The sequence below is a fragment of the Pimephales promelas genome, chromosome 10 (genome assembly GCF_988280905.1).
Source record: "Pimephales promelas chromosome 10, fPimPro1.hap1.1, whole genome shotgun sequence".
Taxonomy (NCBI): Eukaryota; Metazoa; Chordata; class Actinopteri; order Cypriniformes; family Leuciscidae; genus Pimephales; species Pimephales promelas.
In genome coordinates this window covers 7460241-7475743 of record NC_142778.1, presented here as the reverse complement: position 1 = coordinate 7475743, position 15503 = coordinate 7460241, and the positions used below count along the sequence as shown (strand labels likewise).

The window sequence follows — 15503 nt, the reverse complement described above, 5'->3', positions numbered from 1 at the left end:
TCACCTCTTGAACACAATTTTTTTTTTTTCCATTTTTATTATAATTTGTTCCTCCCAGCCCTCAGAAAAAATATTTTTATACATTATACATTCAACTTTGCCTCTTAACAAAAACAATTTACATTATAATACATTTAATCACATCAGCAGAAACAAAAATAGTCGCAATTTGTAAACATTTTCCACAGTTCCATCATCAAAACGTAGCAACCACCTTGTGTTAAAGGCAAAAAATGTATTCATTAGCAGAAATCATATAACAAAATATTTTGAAATAGCCATTTGTAACAGATTCTAGAGTTTAAAAAAAACGTAAGAAAAATAACAATGAACAAGGATTACATTACAAATAGATTAAAAATTAAGTCAAATCTGAATGTAAACATTACCAATCAAGATAAATAGTTTGGCGATACATCATATATTTGTAAAAAAATTCCTTCCACTTTGTATTAATTGAAAACATTCTTTTAAAACAGAACATTTTTGTAAAAAATATATAATCATATGTGATGATGTCCCTCCAATTGCAGCAGTTTACCTATTTTAACTTGCTTGACTACAGTCTGTTCACCATACAATTTCCCTATGAAGGAACATTTTCCACACATCTGAAAAGGAGGAAAATTACAGTTGTTTGCTGGTATAGCGAAGCAGGTTCTTAATATGTGATTGTAGTAGCTCAGCTGATTGGTATACAGGGCTCAGGTGGTGAAGACCATAGATATGTATATAAAGGCTAGATGTGTCGTCCGCGCTGCTGGGCAATGGAGGTCGATGTCAGCACCTGGCGGCCATCTTGTCACAGGCAGCTCGCTCATTGGTAACATTGTTTTATAAATGTGTATAAATAAATAATCATCCAGAATTATAGCCACATTAATAACGTTTGTAAGAAACCAAACCGTTTGTAAATCCGTCAAGATTTCAACGAGATAAGAGTATTTCTTACATCAGATACCACAGAGCCCGCCAGAAAGCCTGTCTGTGACAAGATGGCCGCCGGTGATGACGATGGAAACTCAGCCGTAACACATCTAGCATTTATATACATATCTATGGTTAAGACAGTAGAGAAATTAGTATATTAGCTTGACACCCCCTTTTGGCTCAATGTCAGACACGCCCCATGCCACCACATTACCACGGAGACCACAACCACTCCCATCCAGCCGTGCCTGCTGAGATATTTCCTTTGAATCCAAAACATGGTCCCACATGTTCACTCCAGTCATCTTCCCTGTGAAGGCTTGCTCAGCATCAAATGTGTCTGGCTTACTAAAATGCCTGAAGTGACGTCCATACTCTTGCCCCAATAGTATGCTTCCCTTGCTACGTAGCTCATGCCCCTCAGCCACTCCGGGAGAGCTTGCAGCTTGTTGACCATTCACCCACATCGAAGCCAAGCCCTGCTGTGAGCTCCAGACTGCACAAATGTGCACCCACTGGGCCTCTTGTACTGCTCCTGAAGCCTCCACCAAATGGGCTTCACCATTGACTGTAAAAAAGACACTCTGTCCATTCAACACCAGCTGGAGTTCGTAGGCGTTGCCAGTTGTGCTGTAAGTGAAGAGGACGGTTTTGTTGAGCACCTGAGTTGGTTTCACCCACAGGCAAATGGTGACGGCATTGGTCTGGAAGATTTTCTTGGCTGAGACTTCAACATGAGCTGTAGATGAACGTGTGGGGAAGAGTAGCCCAGTGTCACAGCCTGGAGAGAAAGAAGGATTGGTGTTATCAAAATTTAATTATCCCCTGTTGGAAGGAACAGAATGAATCTGTGGTGATGTCGGTTCCCCTACATTTTTAGAGGGAGAACCATTGCACCACTCCACCCATCACTAGGTGCGTAAGACTTTAGCTTATTTTCTATGGATAACCTTTACATTGTCAAAATCTTTCAAGGAGCGTTCATCACAAAGCATTTACTTGTTTTTAATTAAAAGGTCAGTATTTTGGGACGTACTGTAATCTTCAGTGCATTCTTTTAATTCTTATTGGGGTCCTCAAAGTAATGGTTTTTATTGTAAACATTATAGTCATTATGGATCCTGTCCAGTTTTTGCTCCCACTGAGACTTTCTAAAGAGCGACAGAGATCTTATTCCTTAATCCTTGTGCTATTAATATTTATTTATTACTGAATGTGATGAGAATTCGTCTGGTAGAACCCAACTAGGATCTTCTTTGTGCAGTTGTGCATTTTTTTATATGTATCTTCAACTATAAGAAACTGAATTACAATGGAAGACTTGTAAAACACTCCTAAAAGAAATTTAAGGGTCTTTGTTAATGGGTTTGGTAATGAGATTTTCTCCGTTATGTATGATTGCTTTGCTATGACAGGCTATGGCTCTCCTTTCCTACTGTAGCTTATAGTATTTTCATTACATTTGTCTTGGGTTTCCTGCTTTGGGAGGATGGAGGGAGGTTAAGTCATCCTCTAAAGTCTCATCTGGTTCTGTGTTCTCCCTTGGACACTTTGGTGTGGTCGCCCTGTATAGCTGTTAATAATTATACCTCCCTCTGTGTTCTATTTACTCTACCTCTACAAAGCTATTTAATGCAGAAGGCATGGGCATTCGCAGATTAAATCTTTCTTTGCTTAAGTTGACTAGAAACTGTATCCGGCTTACTGACAAGGTGAAAGCTCTCTTGATGTGGACAAGGCTTGTTTCCAAACTCGGTAGGAGCTTAAGTCGTACGGGGTTAAACATTTATTAGATTTTGGGGGATATCAGCCTCCTACTTTAGGCCTGCTCAGGCGGTCGTATGAGTTGACATTTTGTGTTTGTGTTAGTCAGCTAAATTGGCTTGTGGTTTGATGGTAGCATGTGGTTTGCATAAATCGCAGATTTACAGCTCAAAATTTGCTGCACCAAAGCAGAATAGTCACATTGGCGGTCTGTTTTAGTCCTATCCAGATTGATCTTAAAGAGCCCCTATCATGGATTTTTGAAAATGACTGTTCATATGGTGTGGAATATAGCTCTAAGGGAATGAAAACATCCTGCAAAGATTTATATCTGAAAGTGCACCGTATATAAAGTTATTGTCTTTCAAAAGTGAGAGTCGACTCTGAGTCTATGAAATGAATTGTTTTTGAAACGAGTCATTAGCTGGTTCGTAGCTGGCCGCGCCCAGTTACTGCGCGCGCAGACGGAAGTGTAAACTTGAAGTCTACACATTCAAATACTTCATCATAGCATCATGTCGAGAAGACGCTGTGTTCTACATTGCAAAGATAGTTCAGCCACTTTGTTTTCATTTACCAGGGACGAGCATGTGAAGAATCGGTGGTTAGAGGTCATATTTGCAACGATACCACAACAGTATAGCCCGATTGTGTTCTCATTATTTTATTGACGAATAACGTTAGTTCAAAACATAAATGAATTCAAATGTGGATTCGCAAGCGGTTGTTCCTGAAGGAGGGCTCAGTAACTTACTTACCCAGTGTATATGGATCAGCTTCCTCCTTCGAATCACAACCTGTAAGTATTATTAATAATTGTTGCTTTTATGGGTTTTGAACGGTTTTGTAGCGTCGGGACGTGAGGCAGTTTGTGTGTGTGTGCACGTAAATTACGCTCAGCGCAGATTCTAGGTCTCCAATGTCAATTTTTTTTTAAATATGTGAAATGTTTCTCGCTGTTATTGGAGTTGTCATAAAGAATAGAGCGTCTTACTGCAGTGCTTTATCAATATGTTTATGCGTTACAATAACTGACTGGGTCTGTCATCTGACCAATCACCGCCGATTAGCGTCACGCAAAGGAGTGGTTTGGAAAAATGAGTCGTTGTACGAATCATTTGGGAGTCGGTGAGCAAATCAGTTAAAAATAAATGCATATTATAAGACAAATAAAGTGTTTTTTATCCTTGCATGCATGTTAAACGGTTTTTGGGAACTCCTAAAACAAAAATAAGAACATTTAAAATGCTATGATAGGGGCTCTTTAAAAGGTTAACTCACATAAAGCAACATACTTGCAAAGGGGGTTGAAATTGGTGCATGATTTTTTTATTGTTCAAAACCTGTAACAAAAACCTACGTTTTACCCTTCACTAACACAATGTGTTCTTTAATCTGAGCCATGGGGTAGCATTTATTACACATAGTTAAACACTTTGAGGCATTGTTTAAATGACACATCTGGCTTGGAGACATTTCTTTATCCCACTTTGCCTCTCCCTACCCATTGTTTGCTATACTTGCCTCTCAATAAAGTGGCAAATGGACAACTTTTTCTTGTTACAACATAGACTCTCTCACCTGATGGAAGCATGTTTGCAAAGGTTGACCTGGTGTAAAGAGTCAGCTGTTCCCGGATGGTTTGCAGCTCACTGGAGATCGTTTCCAGAGTCTTTTCCAGCCTACCTCCATTCTCTGTCTCAGTCACTTCTTGCATGAGATGTCGAGTCTGGACACTCTTGGCTTGGGAGGTCATATCTCCTCCCGCCCATTTCACGCAGCCGTTCTCCAGTCGCTCTAGCCGTGCAGCCAGGTTTACACTGCCAGCCAGTAGCTGCTGCAGGGCTGTATCGTGCCGTGTGTACTGATCGGCTGAGACCTCTCGCACACGGTCCAGTGCATTCTGCAATCGCGTCTCTGTTTGAGTCCCAGCCCGCCGAACCAAGCTCTCAACTGCAGAGGCACAAGAGCCACCGTACTGGGCCACAAACTGTATCATCTCTCCTCTCAGACTCTGCAGCTCAACCTTGATGATATCATCTGTATACTGCAGGAGCATGTTCTCTTTCATTTGGGAATTTTCCAGCATTGTGAAGAGCTTATCCCACTTGGTAAAAGCTGGACTTTTGCAGGGTTCAGGGAAAGGTGTAGGGGTCTCCCCTAAGAGAGAAATCAAGGGAAAGAGAGGAATGCAGAAACATTGAGCTTACATGACATGGTTTGTATATGTACTCAAGGTGACACCATTTGTTGAGTTTGAAGGGTTGGCAGCGAAGAGTGCGACATGGTCCTAGCTAACTTTAGAGATGAAGTATTGCATCTAAGGCAGTCATATTTGCCTAAAGGGTATGACCCATATAGACAAATTATTAATTGAAACTCAACCAAAGAATATATTTTCCATGTTCTACAACAATGGGATGAGCCTAACAAACAGCAAAATATTCACATGAAATCGACACTTTCTTCATTTGATTTAACAATGATTGTGAAGGCACTAACACAATTATTTTCTTCAAAACATAGCTTTATTTATTACCATGGTTTGCTTATGAACAAATTTTCATTATATAATCCACACACCTTAGAAAAGTATCAACAATTTAACTTAATTTAACTCTTAAGCTATTTACAGTATGTATATATGACTATCAAACACACAACTTTTTTGTTTCTTGGATCAGTCTGGTTAATAAATCAGCTTCTCTCTCTCTTTCTATGTCCCTCCATCGTTTGTTTTCACCAGAGACAACAATTGAAAACAACAATCATTACACAATTGTAGTATAACCTCTTCCACAAATTCTGCATTCATTCCCTGCTAATAAAACTCCTTTCTGACTTGTCCACAAACACTCTGTTAGTGGAAATCCTTTAATCCTTTTTACGTATCCTGTCAGCACTTGCATGTCTCTTTAACTTACAGCTGATGGTACTGATAACAGTGGAATATTTTTTTTTATTTCTGTCAGTTACTCACCTTCCATCTGGTCCTCCTCAGGTATCTCGTTAAAATAATTGGGTCCAAAGCCCACCTCGATTTCATCCTCATAATTCTCAGGTACGGCCATGGACAATGAAGCCACCAGACACATGGCCTGGAGGAATGTCCACATGGACATGCTAGCCATGTGAAAATAAGAACAAGACTCAGTGTTTGTGTATAATGTCTCGTCCTCTCTGTTGGTCCTTCTTGTTAGATGCTCAGCAATCGGTTGACTGGACTCCTGCTTGTTTGGTGAACTGCAGCTGAAAGGCAACTGAGCCTGATAGGGGAGCTCTGTGGTCTATATAAACATTGCGCTCAGAGAGAGCGAGAAAGAGGGGTGGGGGGAGAGAGAGAGAGTTACGTAGCTTCAGTGAGAAATTCTTCGTTGGAGGTAGTATGGGAAGTCAAATTGTTGTACTGCTCCTGCAATGGAGAGAGAGAGAGAGAGAGAGAGAGAGAGTTTGGGGGAGGATGTTGGGTAAGAGGTAATGAGTTGAGGCAAGTAAAGCAAACCTGGAAATACCAGTGAATTAAGAAAAAGTGGCCTGGAAAGGTCATGGTGAATTTTTGTAATGAATTTAAATTTTCTCATATGTAACACCCTATTCTTTAATTTAATTTATCCTTAAAACCACTCACACTAATCTAGCACAGTCTAAATCTAACCTTGATCCTTAACATTTGTTATAAAAGCTGCCCTTGTTCCTTCATCTGACTTGGATCTTAACTTTCAGCCCTAAAGCCTATTCATACTCTCAGTCCCTAATTTAGTAGTAACTTTCATTTTCAATGTAAGTGGTCCATTTATGGCAAAGTCGAATTTTTTTTACAACAGAGACATGAAGTTGCGACTACCAAAATTGAAGATAATTGAGCAGCATACAATCTATCTCCTGTGAGACAAAATCTTGGCCTACAGTGCTTCTCATTTGTGATCATATTTTCAAAAGCTAGGGTCGGTTCTGCCGTGCACCAATGATGTCAGGGTAGCCAGCATCAGAAACGCTTAGCAACTAGTATTGTGACCTTGCGACCAGTGATTACCTTAGTGACAAAAACCTATACCAAAATGTATTTAAAGTACATTTGTTTTATACAAAGTGTACTACAAATCTATTAACATATTTACTTGCATATCGCCTGAGACTTACTGATATAAATAGTACAATAGTATAATTTGGAGCACTTGTACTATACTATTGCACTATGCACATTTGTTAATATAAAGCCTATATATATATATATATATATATATATATATATATATATATATATTTAAATACTTATATACTTAAATATATATTTAGTTGAAGTTCAGCACTACTTCCAGATAACTAAAATGCATTTAGTACAAAATTAGCAATTTAACAGACTTTAAAGGAGTAATTCACTTTTAAAAAAAAACTTTTGCTGATAATTTACTCACCCCCATGTCATCCAAGATGTCCATGTCATTCTTTCTTCAGTCGAAAAGAAATTAAGGTTTTTGATGAAAACATTCCAGGATTGAAAAAGAAATCAGCCGAATTTAAAGAGATCTGGAATCCCTTTCTTGCATTTTTGGAGAATTGTGAGGCCGAGGAAACTCTGGAAACTTGAAGGTCATAAATACCTAATTGTCTGTATTTCCTAAGCTATGTATGATTATATAATGTCGTTTTTTTTTTTTGGGGGGGGGGGGGGGTGGATTCTTTTCTTTTATAGTTTGATTGTTAAACGCTTTGTTAAATTTATTTGTGAAATGTAAAATATATACCCTTGTTAATTGTAAAAATTCAATAAATACATGTTTATAAAAAAAAAAACATTCCAGGATTTTCTCCATATAATGGACTTCATTGGGAACCAAACGGTTCAAGGTCCAATGAGAGTTTTAGTGCAGCTGCAAAGGACTTTAAACGGCACCAGACGATGAAAAAGCGTCTTATCTAGGACCCTTCGAGTCATGACTCGAAAAAAAGATTTGTTCATTTTTAGTTTGAACAGGAGAGTCACTAACGCTAATCACAGAACAGAGCAAGGCGAGCATTTGTGCTTATAAAACTTAAACCTTTTTATTTCTTTTTTAAATGAGCGATCATTTCGCTAGATAAGACCCTTATTCTTCGTCTGGTGTCGTTTAAAGCCCTTTGAAGCTGCACTGAAACTCTCATTTGGACCTTGAACCGTTTGGTTCCCATTGAAGTCCATTATATGGAGAAAACCCTGGAATGTTTTCATCAAAAACCTTAATTTCTTTTCGACTGAAGAACGATCTTGGATGACACGGGGGCGAGTAAATTATCAGCAAAAGTTTTTTTAAAAGTGAACTACTCCTTTAAGTATCCCAATTTAGTACACTAAAAGTACAATTGCAGGGTATTTATATTAAGTACATAAATATGTAAAGGTATTTGTAGTATGCTTAGCATAATATAAATGTATTTTAAATAGATTTTGGTATATTTATTTTTCACTAGGAGTAAAATTGCTGTAAATGTGATTTGATTCCAAGCTTCCTACTACTTTCCTAGTCCCAACTCTTATTCTCCAGTCCAAAACAAGACTTGGATCCGGTTCTGGACTAGGATTTGTTGATTTGGATTCACTGTTCAGAAACTAAACTCCAAAATCTAATCCAAAAGTTTATAGGATTGTTTCTTCAAGTATCTGCACACCACATGTTAAACAACAAAAAAACATTTCCTCCATAACCATGTTCTCTTATTTTATTACTGAATAATGTGCTTTACTCATTCAAATATTACTTGTCTATTATTCTGGTTGTACTAGGTAACTTCTGGGGCTGGTGCAGGATTTATATATTTAATGTGCAGGACATTATGGGAAACAGAAGGGTCCCATGACATGTACCCTTTGGAAAGTTGACATTAATATGTCTACAACTCGGAATGCCAAACTCCAACGGATGGATTTTTTTGCTTATGTCAGCTACAGTATGTTCATGACAGCATGAGCCTTTTCAGAATATGAGTTTTACACAAGTCATCAGTCCGTTTGCAGTCAGAATTATCTTAACACGTTCTCTGTTCAGCATAATCGTTTTAACTGATGAAGATCACACCATTTCCCACAGTAGCGTCCCTGCTGAGGATGTATATTACTTGTTGCAAAAATTACAGAGGCGTATCTGAATGTGAACTCAGAGCAGGGTGACGGGACAGTACAAATGTGAATGACTGGTCTCGTTGTCTAATGGGAACACAGTGGAAGGTCAGTCAGCCTTGGCTAATGCCGTCAATCTGCCACCTTGGAATGAAAAGTGCTGCTGATGAAATTCCAGTAGCACCTACACCATAATTGACGGCAAAGCTCACACAATGAGGTCCTCTTAACTAGATTTTAATTGTGCCGCATATTGCATGACAACCTCACACCTACACCCGAAGTGGTGGAGCAGGAAGGAAATATTAAAATGAACACCTGGATATTTATCATTCCCTTGAAATACATTTTCTGTAATTTGTTGTACTGGACAAAATGTGTTAATGCTCTGAGTCCACGTGATTTAAATAGGGTGATCAGACATCTCTTTTTCCACGGGATGTTCCTGTATTTCAGCTCCATTTTTATTGTCCCAAATTATTAAATAGGTTGATTGACAATAAAGTTGACTTGAACTTGAACTTGATTATGAAAATATTATGTCTTTTCCCATATCTCTTCTTTCCTAAATTGTCTTTGCTTGGTCATAAAAACGAGTATCAGAGAGCGTCTGATCAAGTCAGACGTGAAGATGTCAAAGAATTTAAAGGATTAGTTCACTTTTCAAAAAACTTTTGCTGATAATTTTCTGGCAACTTAGAAACTGTACGTGGGAATCCTAATGCAATTACTGTGGCAAAATGGACTTGCACAAATAATGAATCCGTGTTAAGAGACCTTCTACCAAAGCACCTGGCAAAGATTAAATTACTTATCACATGTGGTCTTTGGAAGTGAATGAAAGATTGTTCGTATTTCTTGTTAACTGTCTAAGGCCAGTAACATTTTCCCAGTTGTGTTGTTATGGATAACACTAATCCTTCATTAACACCACCCGCTGTATGTAGAAACAGGTGGGCAGGTCTTCTGCAAAACTAAATGTTCTCCCTGAGCCAGGCAAAACATCTCCTTTACAGAATTATGTCTGTTAACTGACCGCCCTGAGTTAGATGGCTTGCCAGAGCAGAGATTAGATTTGTGGTTGATGATGGGTGGGAGTTTCCTACCATATTTAGTTCCTGGTGACGTGACGTTTTTTTAGCAGATATGTGGATGATCAGTAAAAATCGAACATGACACTAAATCAGAGCGCTAGTTACAGCTAGGTCTTCGAAAAAAGTAGACTAATTCGTCAATATTTGTTAGCCATAACCTTCCCGTAAACTTTTCAAAGGGGGGTAGTTCCAGCTCATGCAATTTCCCAATCCTGTCCCGCTCTCTCTCCCACTTCGCTTCCTGTCTACCTTCTACTGTGCTATATAATAAAGGAAGAAAAAAAGATTTATGATGTTAATTGTGAAAACGTGCCATCGCAGTCTGTGAAAACGCTCCTATAGTGCTTCAATAAAAGGGCTCAGATAATGTTCATTTCCACAACAGTCCATTTTGTTCCTTTGTTGGTTTGTTTGTGTTTTCTTTTAATTTTTTGTGTGTACTAAAAGGGATACTCCACCCAAAAATGAAAATTCTGTGATCATTTACTGTTGCAAACCTGTATGATTTTCTTTCTTCTGCTGAACACAAAGAAAGATATTTTGAAGAACGATTGGAACCAAACAGTTGTTGGGCACCATTGACTTCCATAGTATTTTTTTTTCTACTATGAAAGTCAATGATTCCAAAGAACTGTTTGGTTCCAATCATTCTTCAAAATATCTTCATTTGTGTTCAGCAGAAGAAAGAAACTCACTTGAGGGTGAGTAAATGATGGATGGAGTATCCCTTTAAGTGGCATTTTGGCATAGATCATGACTACCATGGTAATTTGGGAAAGGGAAATGTGCTGTATTGATTGATTGTTGGTTTGAATAGGTAATGCCATGCTGTTGAGAGTGCTGCCATCCGTATATCCACGACAACCAGGGCCAATCCATCAGCACATCCGTGAGCTGACTGCAATGATGTCCCAGCTGGACCAGGCCGGTAGACACCACCTGCTCAGACTACTGCAGATGATTTCTGACCTTCACCCCCTGGTGAGTGAGGAGAGATGGATGAGTGAGTGAAATAATGAAAGTGGTATTTAGGGATGAATTCTGGTCAAGATGTGTTATTCTGAGTAACAGAAACAATCATTTAAAGGTCACCAGGGGTGTGAGGGGTGGGCACACAAATGAGTGCAGAGTGAGTTATTTAGCATTTATTTTAAAGCAGACAGCTGCAGCACAAGGTCAAACACTAAAAAACAGTTTGACGCCTCTGCCGATTCCATTGCAGCCGCCAAACGGATGGGGAAATATAAGAAAACGCGTCATAACCCGTTGGCCCCCCACGAATCTCAGTGAAGACAAATTTTACAGGAAAAGAAAAGGGGAAACCACACTTTTGGCAAAAACCGAACAAGTCATCTGTTCTTTTACATTCAACATCTGGCAAATAGCAGATGTGCGGAGTCAGAAGTAAAGAATGCAGTAGTCATGAGGTGTTAATTTTGTGTTGGGTAACCAGCACGTGCATATCAATCAGCTCATCAGTGAAAATACCCACATTAACACATTTGGTGCTTTCAGTGGTGAGATTAGGAAAGACTGAGACAGTATCTTGTGATTGATCATTCTTTTGTCATTTCCATTTGTGTTCATTTATAGAAACAGGAAATGGGAAATCAATGGATTCATATTATCATTCCTCAAGCCCAAACTCCAGGGCCATAACCATCATAGAGACTGAGGGAAAAAGGTCATGGTCAACCCAATATTAAGATTAGTGGTCAACAAAAATGGGATTTTCAGTGGATGATTTATAAACTTTTACCACTAATTAGAAATATATGGTTATAGCCGTACGAAGCAGCAAAACATATGTATTGTTACTAACCCTAAAAAGGTTAATTAAACTTTGTGCCAAGAAACATTTTTTTGTACAATAATGAGGCTAAGCATGAATAATGAAATGCTGATAAAGGCTAGAACAATTATTGTTCACTTGTGGAAAAGCTGTAGCTTTTAATTCAAAAGGTTTTTGATGATAATTCAAAAGGTTTTTTTTTTTGTTTTTTTCTGAATTGGTAATTGTTAATTGCTGAGATGTGAAATAATACTGAAGAAATATGTATGTATTTCTATATATATGTATATATATATGTGTGTATGTATATATATATATATATATATATATATAGTATATATATATATAGAAAGGAAGGGGAACGGAAGAAAAAAAAATGGCGAGCCATCTGTTTTGTATAAGCTTAGATAATTGAAAAAAGGGGCATTAATTTATAAGACTATGTCTTCTTTATGCTCCTATTTAGTAATGAATGTTATTATTTTGTTGTAGTGGAGATTATTGTTGTGTCTATAATAACATCATGACTGAATAAAGAAAATTTGATTGATTGATTGATTGATTGATTGATATCATGAAAAACATGAATTCAGTCTAGTGTGTTTTAAGTTATGACAGGTAATGTATGTGACTCATTCTCAGGAAGGAGTGCAGCTTGCTTCAAAGATGTACTATCTTCTCACTGAAGACTTATTCATATTTTGTAGAAAAATATTGTGGCTGTGTTTGAATTTCTTTACAAAAAATTTTTTAATGTAAAGTTGGCATGCAATGGAAATTCAACCTATGCACATCATACAGCTTATTGTGAACAATTTATCTGTGAATCGGTTAAATGTTTTTGAACTTGTAAAGTTTAATCAAAATGTCATAACCAATCTTTTAATTTTTAATCTTCCTAAACCCTAGCCTTGCAAGCTCATGTTCATCTGCCATCAAAGTCTAATATAATTTGTCAATAATCCATTACACTCAGATGTACATTCAAGTATTATTAGGAACACCCTACTAATACTGTGTTTGACCGCCTTTCACCTTCAGAACTGCCTTAAGAATACATGGCATTGATTCAACAAGGTGCTGAAAGCATTCTTTAGAAATGTTGGCCCATATTGATAGGATAGCATCTTTGCAGTTGATGGAGATTTCTGGGATGCACATGCAGGGCACGAAGCTCCCGTTCCACCACATCCCAAAGATGCTCTTTTGGGTTGAGATCTGGTGACCGTGGGGGCCATTTTAGTACAGTGAATTCATTGTCATGTTCAAGAAACCAATTTGAAATGATTCGAGCTTTGCTATATGGTGAATTATCCTGCTGGAAGTAAACATCGGAGGATGGGTACATGGTGGCCATAAAGGAATGGACATGGTCAGAAACAATGCTCGGGTAGGCCGTGGCATTTAAACGATGCCAAATTGGCACTAAGAGGCCTAAAGTGTGCCAAGAAAACATCCCTCACACCATTACACCACAACCACCAGCCTGCACAGTGGTAACAAGGCATGATGGATCCATGTTCTCATTCTGTTTACGCCAAATTCTGACTCTACCATCTGAATGTCTCAACAGAAATCGAGACTCATCAGACCAGGCAACATTTTTCCAGTCTTCAACTGTCCAATTTTGGTGAACGCTTTGCAAATTGTAGCCTCTTTTTCCTATTTGTAGTGGAGATGAGTGGTACCCGGTGGGGTGTTCTGCTGTTGTAGCCCATCCGCCTCAAGGTTGTGCGTGTTGTGGCTTCACAAATGCTTTGCTGCATACCTCGGTTGTAACGAGTGGTTATTTTAGTCAAAGTTGCTCTTCTATCAGCTTGAATCAGTCGGCCCATTCTCCTCTGACCTCTAGCATCAACAAGGCATTTTCGCCCAAAGGACTACCATATACTTGATGTTTTTCCCTTTTCACACCATTCTTTGTAAACCATAGAAATGGTTGTGCATGAAAATCCCAGAAACTGAGCAGATTGTGAAATACTCTGGCACCAACAACCATGCCACGCTCAAAAATTGCTTAAATCACCTTTCTTTCCCATTCTGACATTCAGTTTGGAGTTCAGGAGATTTTCTTGACCAGGACCACACCTAAATGCATTGAAGCAACTGCAAAGTGATTGGTTGATTAGATAATTGCATTAATGAGAAATTGAACAGGTGTTCCTAATAATTCTTTAGGTGAGTGTATGTCTCAATTCTATAAGTGAATGTCCAGATATTCACTCCATTTTGACTATACAAGTTTGCCAGATGGAATAAGTACTTACCAGCATAGACTAACATAGAAATGTATAATAGCTTTTCTGTGTAAATGTATGGATTGATGGATAAAAAACAATTAAACAGGTTGATCAATAACTTTCCATGTATTGTAAAACAGGAATAATTTCCAAGAGTTTCCCTAGGCCCTTTCTGCCTCAAAACCAGAGTCCTTCAAGGGTCCTGTTTGGTAAACCCGCCCCCGCCCCATACCTGCAGTACCTACAGAACACCCGACCCGTTATCCGACAGCAGCACTAATTTAAGAACAATACAAAAACTTTCGGCCACTGCAGGTAGTTTATATAGAGATTTGGAAGCAAATGGGATTAACTTAGGATCAATCCCAATTCACCCCTTGGCCCTACCCCTTGTTTTCAAGTGTACCCCTTGGCCCTTAAAACAGAGTTACAAGGGCCAAGGGGTTGAAATATTCCCCTACGAAATAGAACAACCCTTCATGAACCCGATACGTCATCAGTCGCCGGCGATGGCTCTGCCGTTGCAGGATTTCTCCATGACAACAACTGACAATCAGTGTAGCTGCTCTTAACTTTGAATAAACATCATGATTATAACATCCCTTCCTCGAAATGTATGTATTTTCTGATCGGAAAGGTAATTTATTCTACCATTTCTTAATTTAAACGACTATAGTGTCATTATAAGAGTAAATAAAGTGCGTGGTGGACTTCGCCCTACCCCTCGATCTCAACAAGAATCGGGACACCCTACCCCTAGACGTGAACGCGCAAGACGGAGAGGTAAGGGGTGAATTGGGATTGAGCCTTAGATTAGTCAGTGGTTTTTACATCCTGGCACAGGCTTGGAATCCTGCTTCTCACAGGACGTCCTGTCTGCTGTCCTTTCTGCCTCACCAGATCCTCTTTATCTCCTCTCCACCACTCTCAGTTCAAAGGTTTCCCAAAGAACAATGAGCAAATCCTTGCTAAAAGGGTATCCTTAGATCAATTTCATGCTGGAGAAAGAGTTTGTGTGACTCATATGCCTCTGGTCATCACTAGAGTTTGTAAGACATGACACAAGATGTCAACCAACACACAAGATTTTACTGATGATCTGTGTTTCTTTTGTGAGTCACTTTTTGAAGGTCATCCACTGCTTTATTGTAACAGACGTGAATAAATCTCCATAGTGGGTGGATGATTACTAGTTTCCTTCTGCTCAACGTTTTATTCCTCTCTGTTACTATCTCCATAAATTTTTTTTCCACAAGCTCAAAGGAACTAGGGATTCTGGTTAATGGGTGGGCGGCACTGAACTCAACCAACCAGAGTGCAGTGGTTCTTTACACAGCACGATTAGAACCATAAGGGACCTCTGATGAAAGAACAGTTCAGGACCAAATGAGTGTGTTTGTGGTGTTTTTTACATCCCCGCTGTGAAGGATCCAGATAGCCTGTCCCTATGTGCCTCCAAGAACAGCAGAGAACAAACTTTTCCACCTTATGCTTCTCCTTCTGTCCTATTTCCTCGGCCCGTTGTCATACTGCATGCTTTTTGTCCAATGTAAAACAGGTCTTATGCTTCAACCCTTCTGAAAAATCTT

At 38.7% G+C, this 15503-nt stretch overlaps 2 protein-coding genes across 2 annotated transcripts in view; one reads left to right on the top strand and one right to left on the bottom strand.

Moving 5' to 3' along the window:
• Positions 1–15503, top strand: part of veph1 (ventricular zone expressed PH domain-containing 1) — a 118511-nt gene that overhangs the window by 36380 nt on the left and 66628 nt on the right. Inside the window, exon 5 of the mRNA XM_089135359.1 lies at positions 10700–10863. Coding sequence (XP_088991485.1) covers positions 10700–10863 — 164 coding nt within the window. The remainder of the gene's footprint in view (positions 1–10699; positions 10864–15503) is intronic.
• ptx3a (pentraxin 3, long a) lies at positions 596–6081 on the bottom strand. Its single transcript, XM_039663942.2, has 3 exons — positions 5675–6081; positions 4276–4854; positions 596–1711 (listed from the first exon to the last, which is right to left on the bottom strand). The coding sequence occupies exons 1-3, from the start codon at positions 5823–5825 to the stop codon at positions 1080–1082; spliced, it is 1362 nt and encodes a 453-aa protein (XP_039519876.1). The 5' UTR covers positions 5826–6081; the 3' UTR covers positions 596–1079.